This window comes from Cryptotermes secundus, unplaced genomic scaffold, assembly GCF_002891405.2.
Source record: "Cryptotermes secundus unplaced genomic scaffold, Csec_1.0 scaffold88, whole genome shotgun sequence".
Taxonomy (NCBI): domain Eukaryota; kingdom Metazoa; phylum Arthropoda; class Insecta; order Blattodea; family Kalotermitidae; genus Cryptotermes; species Cryptotermes secundus.
This window is the reverse complement of record NW_019724585.1, coordinates 1,088,177-1,097,289: the sequence shown is the minus strand read 5'-3', so window position 1 is coordinate 1,097,289 and position 9,113 is coordinate 1,088,177. Positions and strand designations below refer to the sequence as shown.

Genomic DNA, 9,113 nt, shown 5'->3' with positions numbered 1-9,113 from the left:
CGACTCAGTCATAGTCCAACTTGTGAGAGGTGTCAAGAAGAAAATGAAACAGCCACACATATCTTGTGTGAATGTGAGGCCTTAGCTTATTTGAGATTGCGTCACTTGGGTCAATATTTTATGGAACCTAGTGACTATTTCAACATCCCCACGTACAAAATCCTATGCTTCATTCGAAGCACAGGATTACTGAGGGGATAATCAGAAGGGGAGGCACAATAGATCACTGTGGCCAAGAAGGCCCATCTCTTATACATTCATTCATATCTTGAGCCAGCTGAATCCAATTAATGTTGCGGCCATTACCTAGCAACGGCCACTGATTACAGAGTCACCATTTAGCAACTGCTCTACATGCTAAAATATTATCCTCCCATCTATACCCAGGTGTTCTAAGTGGTTTCTATCCTTTAGGCATTCTGACCTAAATTTTGTATCATTTTCTACTTCCCCCATTCACTACTATTCTGCCCATCTCATCCTCACACTTTTAGTACCTGGTGAAGCACACAAATAATGAGCTTCTTACTGCGGAATTTCTTTCACCATCCTGTTACTTCCTCTCTCTTTGATAAAAATATTCCCCTCAGCTCTTACATTCCATAGCATGCTCAATCTGTGTTCTTCCCTCATGGTGACAGATCAAGTGTCACTCACACCCATATAAAACAATTAAAATCTTTATGCTTTAGACAAAAATGGAAAGATGAAAATATTAATTCTCTCTTAATTTCATCATGAATTTTTATCATTATTTTTTACTGTCCAAAATGTTACAAATTTGCCATATTTTGATATAAATAATAAAATAAAACCTGTAACATTCTACTCACCACAGCAGCATTTTTAAACATTTCTATTCTTTTTGTCAGCATTGTATAACAATCATGTTGTAATGACTTCGTTGGGTCCTTTAACACATTCTGCAGGCACTGGATGTCTACACAATATAAAACACACCACAAAATTACAATTCAAAATTGCAATTAATACCAGGAAGTTTGGCAATAACTTGTTTCTTTCTTGTAATTCAAGGTAATGCAGCCTGTTCCCAAGTTGCATGCCTTCATTTTTTCAGGAATAAGGTGCACAGAATGCTGATGGTTTTCCCACACCTGGAAACACTTTGGGATGGCGGTGGTAGTATTCAGAAGCCCTTATACCTGGCAGTGGAGAGTGGGAAAGAGGTGAAGGCATGGTTGGATGAAAGCATGAAGAAGATTGCTATCCAGTAGATAGTGACCACATGGTTGAGAGAAAGAGGCAACTAAAGGATTTTTTGGAGATCAAGTGGTCATAGAGGGAAATGAAGAAAATGTTTTTGCAACCCCATGTTTAGAGCTAGAACAATCTCTGACATGTTGATGCTGTTCTCTGAGATAATGGCTACTCCCTGCAGGACATCAACACAGCAAACAGGACCAGATGTCCCCCCCCCCTCCTCCAAAAGAAAAAAACAACATGAAGAGGGCCCAAATAGGACATACATCCAAGGTAAAACTGACCACAACTCCTGGCCATTGAAGAAAAGAAGTATCCATACAATCCAGAAACCATTTAACAAAATGACATCCTACTTCACATCTGCCAAGGACAGAAAACTCCCAAGTCAAAATTCAGGTGTTTCCAAGATACCATGCTCATGTGCTAAGGTGTACTTCAGCCAGATACGTTTATATCTGAAAACATTAGGAATGCCAGAGTGGAGAACCAGTCATCAATAGCCCACAGACACTAAACAAGCACCAATCTTGACAGAAAAGAGGTTACAGCCACCTCTGGGATCTACTATCCCTTTATCTTCAGGAAAGCTACTGAAATAATGAAATACCCTCATAACATTAGCCATGAAGATGGATAAAGCCTGGCTTCTGCCTGTTTCCTCCATATCTACCATTCAAACACTTAATAAACCACCAAAATATAACTGCACCAGGCACTAGAAATTCTCTTCACTTCCTTTCCTACCCACATTACTGCTAAATGTTTTTCATTACCTCCTTTCCTAACCACTTGGTTTCCATAAAAATAACTTTCCAAACCATGTGGTCATTATAATACTTATTCAGTAAATATTCCATCATCATCATCATCAGCAAAACAGGCTTCTTTTTGAGCCACAGCCTTCCTTAGAAGATTCTGCCAGACCTTTCTATTCTATCATGAATTAGATCACCTGGTTTTCACTTCTTTGGATTTCACAACACAGAATGAGGAAAGAGCTAGGAAACATTCTTCAAAATAGAAGAGTGATGGTCAACAAAACTGCAAAACAACTAAATATCAGCACTCGGTCTGCCTATTCTGTGGTGCACGATAACCTTCAGTGCCAGGTGGCCAACTAAGGAACTGACAGATGAACATACACACATTGACTTAAGACATTTGTTCCTGCCATTTGGCTCATTATCATGAAAAGGCTGACAGCTGTCTGCAACAGATCATCACAGGTGATGAAACCTAGGTTCACCACTATCAACCAGAAACCAAGTGGAAGAGCATGCAATGGAAAGATCCATCATCTCCTGTTGCTAAGACATTCAAGATGCAACCATCAGTAGGCAAATTGATGTTGACCATTTTCTGGAATTCTCAAGGGCCTATTCTTGAGACCTTGTCATAAGTGCCACCTACTGTGATGTACTTCAGAGAGGGCTATGCCTGCAATTTGTTCTAAAAGAAGAGGGTGACTGCCAGAGGGCATCCTGTTGTTGCATGTTGACACCTGTCCCCATACTGCAGCCCGCACATTGGAAAGCCTCAGGAAAGTGAAGTGGGAAGTCATGGAAAATCCAGCTCACAGTCCAGATTTGGCACCATGTTATTTTCACCTTTTGGATCACTTAAAGAAGCTCTAGGAGGGAGAAGATTTTGATGTGAAGAACGTAAAGAATGTGGTGCATCAGTGGCTACGTGTGCAACCAAAGCCTATTATGATGGCATTAAAAATAGGTAGGATGATCAGAAAAATATGTTGAAAAGCAGGGCGAATATGTAGAAAAATGATGGATTTTGTTTTTATAATAATGGGGTTAAAACAAATAAAAAACAAACTCCATGGTTCTAGTCCTCTAGTGAACTATACCGACCGACCAAGCAACCGCCGCTTGTCGGCGAAGTTAGTGCCAACTTTTAGCAGATTTGCATGGTCAGTGCAATGAATCCTCATGGCTGTTAATTTCTGTTTTCTAGACCAGAGACGCTATTTCCTTGAAATAGCTCCTAAATTATCCTCATGAGGCTGAATGGACCCCGTTCCAGACCCAAAACTTCTGAGAAAATCTGATAGCACTGGGAATCGAACCAGGACCTTTGGATCTGTAGCCAGGAACCACTAGACCACAAAGGTGGTCCATCAATAAAACAGAGTTGTAAAATAAAAAATGCATAAACTTTTTGAAGATCAATCATATGTTGGCATTATCATTGACATATAACACATATGATCTCGCCCAGTTGTAAAATTGGCCAATGTGGGGGGAAACAGCAGCAAAGTACATGGTGAGTGCAAGTATTTTACCTCATGATGGCCATAAACAGCTGAAATATGTTGTAAAATAACATAAAGTTTATACACAAACTGTGGTGATAGAACCAATAATAGGTTGCTCACACACAACAAGAGACTGAAACACGATAATCCTAATAATATGTGAGATATTTTTATTTTTTTGAGATGTTAAAAATATTTTATTTAAAATAAGATTACAATATGGATTTGCCAATTAATTACTGTTGGAGAATGGTTGTAGAGGAGGCCAAGGCTCACCCAAGGCTGTAGCGCCAAGTGGTAGGTAGGTAATTACATACTGTTACTTATAAAACATTACTTGTACTTTTACAAAATAAAAAGCTGATACTGAAGTCATTCTGCGTTTAATTTCATAACAAAACTCTATGTTTTAGTTTCATTGTAAGGCATAACTTAAATTAACACTTACGGCGACCAGCTCCCTGAGGTATGTCACGACAGAATTTGGATACATCTACACCACAAGTCTGATGCAGCAAAGGGTCTACATGTATGTCTGCCTTTGCTTCTTCAATAAGACTTGCAATCTCCAGCTCGCAACTAGGGTTCATGATGCGATGATTGTTGAAAGCCATCTTCAGACATTCCTCCACTGCACCTGAGCCATCCTCTGTCTCATCCTCCAACCGACACATGTTGTGTATCTAGAAGTTGGTGCATATTTACGTAGTTGTACTTAGCACAATTTCATAGGCACATTTTGATCTTCCTACATTTCTACATCCTTTCAGTTTCTATTGTACAGTAAGTTCTGGGAGTCTGTTCTGCCTATTCTGTTCAGAAGAGTTAAGCATTTAACTACAGTTACCTCTGCTTCCATCAAACATCTACTATGCTCTGGCTGGCATGAAATGCAAAATTTTTAAAAACTCTAATTATGGCATGAAACAGAATGACTAAGATCTGAATGAATATGAAACTTGAAACAATACATGTGTGAAGTTGGTAGATCTTCAAAAAGTGAAACAGGAAGGAGGTAGGGATTAATTTCAACACTGTTTATGAAGTTTAAGAAAAAGGGAATATACGGTATATAATAACCTAAGAAAACTTGCACTGTTCCTTTTTCTGTGAGTATATATTGATGAAATTAAGTACACTTGAATGTCATTTCTTGTCTATCAAAATATGGCTAATTTGATTGTTCAGTCTCTCAGGAGATGTCAAAGTGAATTTATGAATGATACAATGTGGGAACGTACTTCTGACAATCAATTTTTGGATGTGGCAAAGTTTACTACCCTAACTCCATAATTAATTTCCTGCAAATACTTATTCAAAATTGTTGCATTAAAAATGTCTTCTGTAACTACTTTGGCACTACTGTGGCATGGCACAAGAGGAAAATAGCCAGAAAAGTTTGTACCAAGCCCAGTGTGGTACAACAAGTTCGGAAGGGACAGACGTTCGGGAGGAGACGTCAGCCAAAACTGGAATGCAGCAAGGGTATATGGAGCCAAGATGTAGAAGAGCCGCTACATCCAAGAAGAGGGAGGAAAACCATAAACAATATCGGAGGATGGGGCGGAAGACAGCAGCCATGACTGGAAAAGAAATAATCTAACAGGACATACGGGAAGATGGCTGGACTGGAGATCGAGAAGCGAATAGCTGGCTCCTCTGTCAGCCTATGACAAAACAGGGATTGGACCTTGTGGAGGGGTCGACCCCTTCCGAAACGAAGAAAAAAAATATAGCACACAGAGGAGGAACCGGTAATGTAGAAGCACCAGCCTCCCTGGCATGACTGGAGAATGAATGATGATGAAAACATGGAATGACTGGTAGTATAACTGGACTGGCTCACACCCTACCATGAAGCTGCTCAGGACGAGCACCCCTGAAGGAAGGGCTGGATGCAGTAGAATGAACACCGCAAAGGATGCGTGAAAAACAGTGAGACCAAATGCAGATGTCGGTAGCAGGAATTCCCGGAAATGAAGGAAAAGGAAACACAGTTAGGCTGTTCAGGACAAACAGCCTTAAGGAGGGGACCAGGAAAACGCAATAACAGTGGGCCGTTGCCTGGGAATTCCTTAAGCAACAAATGTTGTTTCCCCAGAGAGGAAAGGACAGCAAACACGTTTTCCCAGAGATGAAAGGACAACAAACGCGTTTCCCTGGAGATGAAAGACACGAGAGGGTTGCTGGACAACAACAGCAAAACCGAACTGTTGAGAACGGTGTTCTGGAAGTGGTCCGCATAAGGCGTAGTAAGGCGGTTGAATATACCAGATTAAAGCATTAGAGCATTAGCAGTGGTCGGGATATAGACAGTGAAGTTCTAGCGGTCACCGAGAACAGTTCCGTTCACAGAAGCAGTAAAAGTGATAATAATTGTACTCGCTAGTGTAAAAGTGAGCGTTCAATAAACCAATAATCAAAAACCTGCGTGAAGTCATTTGTTGCGGTAGCTAGGCAACAAGCGACAATATAAAAGAGGAAAAAGTATTGCCATATATGCCTTATTATTTAAACCTAAGTGCTACACTGAATGCAACTGACCTAATCCTTCCGGCCGCACTAGGCCCTGGGGTTTACTCATCCTCTAACAGAAATGAGTACCAGCAATTAATTAGATGATTTTCTTGGGGAGTAAAGCGCGGCCAGCGCGTAAAGCTGACAACCTTCCCACCATCTTTGAGCCGATTGTCAAGGTAATGTGGGACCCTTAACGTCTCACAACCCTATGGGCCTTCATGGCCTGTTACAGGGATAACTTTACTATTTTACTTTTACTGCTACACTGAATGCATAATCAAAAGTTAAGGGGATGTACTTGTAGTTACATATTTAAACCACTTTCTGTTATTACAAGTATCTGTTACACTGAGAATTTTTCTGGGATTTCATAAATTCTCATATACCGAGGTTCCACTGTACACATACATCATATGACATGCAAACATGTGATGACATAAAACATGAAGGTTTCATTTGACAACTGACATTTTTTGGAAACATAGACTGGATGAAAATTTTCATAGTTATTAATTACTTCTGTTCCTATTTAGTAGAATGTAATTAAAGTTCTAGTAGATAAGAGGAGAATGTGTGAGTACACTGATTATATTATGCAGTACTGGAGAACAACTATTAATCCACAGCAGTGAAATTAAAAAAGAAAGTACTGATATTTTCACATTTACCTCATTCTTGCACATGGTTGCCAGAAGGGGATTCAGCTGATAGTTGAGTGCTGCTTCACGCAGAATTGTAGCCACCTGTTGTTCACACTCTAATCTTAGTTTACGCTCCCGGAATTTTGTCTGCAGGAAAGAAAACCGAGAATTTATTTTTTCCTTTTAACTTAACCATTTCAAATGTATTAAAATCTTTCAGTTCTCTAAGTAATTCAAAATACCTGGAATCAATTAGTCTGGAATGCAGAAAATATATGTACTGAATGGTCAATTTATGATGTTCATAGTTAGTAGTGGCATTCTCACCTTGGGGATGGTGGGGATTGTCCCCATGCTATAATCTGCAAACAGATTTACCTTTACTCCTCAATGAAAGTTTCTTTTTAAATAGTGTGATGCTGTTGTTATACTGCATTTACAATGTCCACTAAACATCCATGTATTATTGTAGCCAAGCTTGCATCTTATTTCCCTTCTCCACTAACTTGAGGATGGAAAATCAATAAGACATTTTTGTGAAGCGACTGTCCTGTTTGATCTACAAAATGTCTGTTTCATACTTGCTTTTGCACCAGTCCAAGGGAAGAACTCAAAGAGCAACAATACTTGGTGATGATAAAGTTATCCAACACTACTTTATAATTGTAAGTTTGAAATAAGACTTACAGGCAATGTTGTATACTACTACCCTTACACTTTTAACAGTAGAATCCTGTGGCTACTCCTGCACCCAGGCACATAGCCAACTTAATAATAATATTAAATGTATTATACTCATTCTAATCTGTTTTATTTAATTAGATTATACAAAAGGTAAAGGAATGAGACATTCTCTCTCTTTCTGACTCTACAGCCCTTTGGGCCTTACCTGCTTTTTCAGTTTTTTAATCCTGTACACAGTCGGTAGGCCTCCTTGGATGGGGGATGAGCCCATCACAAGGCCGCTACCTACACACAGAACAACATAAGTGTAGAATAAATGGATACAGATATCCATGTTCGAGTAGGATTAAAACCCATGACCCCAGTGTTCAAGCAGGCAAAGATAGTTCATGACTTACACTGCTCGGCCAATGCGATCAACATTGGACATACTACAGGACACAAATGATGCAGATCTACATATTTTCACACCACAGCAACTTTCCTGCAATATCATTTGTTCAATTCACTTTCTGGTATCACATGCTCAACATATGGACAGGATATGAGTGGTCTTTTGTTTCTGGACTCTCTCTCAACTTGTGAATGCTGTATATTGATTTGAGAGCTTGGGCATGCAAATCAAGGTATTTCTTTTAAGGTTACAGCACTATGCAAGGAAAAGATGCAAACTTGCAATAGTGGAGTTTAACTTCATATATTTCTATCACCCTTCTAACGGATTCAGTTCCTGCTATCAGCAGACCTCCTCTGTGCTGACTGGTCACTCAGCTGCCAATTCTAGTGAAAACACAATAAGTGCTCTATTTATTTAAATTTAGTCACACTTGAAAGACAAAGTTACTCTGAGATCATGGTTATTGTTACTTCACTGCAAAAATGATGATGAATGTTGATGACTAATAATATCAGAGCAAATAGCCATGATTTATTTAATCCGTCTTGCAGTGCATACACTCATTTATCTCCTTCTCTCCCCCGCACTACATGTTTCGGCATAATAATGCCATCTTCAGGTGCTTACTTATCCACGTCAAACCAGTTCATTGCATGCCATGTTCACACATTAAAATACCTAAAATATGTATCTATCATATACATTGTCAAACGTTAAAAACGTTAAAAATATTAAAATTGTTCAGGATACCACATCGCTACGTCGCCCCTCACTACGTCAGTCACGCCCATTCTCCTTTGTTGGAGCACTCCTTCACTATCTTGTGTGTTGTGCTTTTGTTGTGTCGTGCTCCTGCAACTGCGACATTAGCAAATAGCCATGTTAACTTATTACAATGAAGTACTCTTTGAAAAATCCCTACCTTCAGACATTTGACAACCTTTCCTTCCAATTCCTTATCCTGTGGCTCTTTGGCAATGACTTCAGAGCAAAATTTTGATATATCAACATGGCATCCCTTTTGTAGCATTGGGTTGAAACGATAATCATGGCTTTGCTCAATCATGCGACGTACCACTATCCCTTTGCACTTTGGGTCAAATGTAGTTTCATCTTTGTACCTCTGCAAAAGATCCATTGCACATCAGTAAGAAATTGAAGCCAACAAGGCTGTACGCCTCAGCATTCAGTTCTGGCACCAAGATTCACTATACTGCACTATGCAGGATTTAGAAGACTGACAAATAAATGAATATGACAATTGGAGTTAAATAATTTTAAATATTTCAGGCTATTATCATTAAACAGAGAGAAATGTAATTGTAATAACTCTGAAGGACTTTGAAATTGAACTAATTAAAACTGAATTCTATATAAA

The 9,113-nt window shown here is 39.2% G+C and overlaps 1 protein-coding gene across 1 annotated transcript in view; it reads right to left on the bottom strand.

Moving 5' to 3' along the window:
• LOC111862259 (Golgi apparatus protein 1) overlaps positions 1 to 9,113 on the bottom strand; it is a 38,350-nt gene that overhangs the window by 3,045 nt on the left and 26,192 nt on the right. The window contains exons 12-15 of the mRNA XM_023847499.2: positions 8,658 to 8,858; positions 6,682 to 6,801; positions 3,942 to 4,176; positions 834 to 940 (exon numbers count right to left, since the gene is read on the bottom strand). Of these exons, the coding sequence (XP_023703267.1) occupies positions 834 to 940; positions 3,942 to 4,176; positions 6,682 to 6,801; positions 8,658 to 8,858 (663 nt within the window). The remainder of the gene's footprint in view (positions 1 to 833; positions 941 to 3,941; positions 4,177 to 6,681; positions 6,802 to 8,657; positions 8,859 to 9,113) is intronic.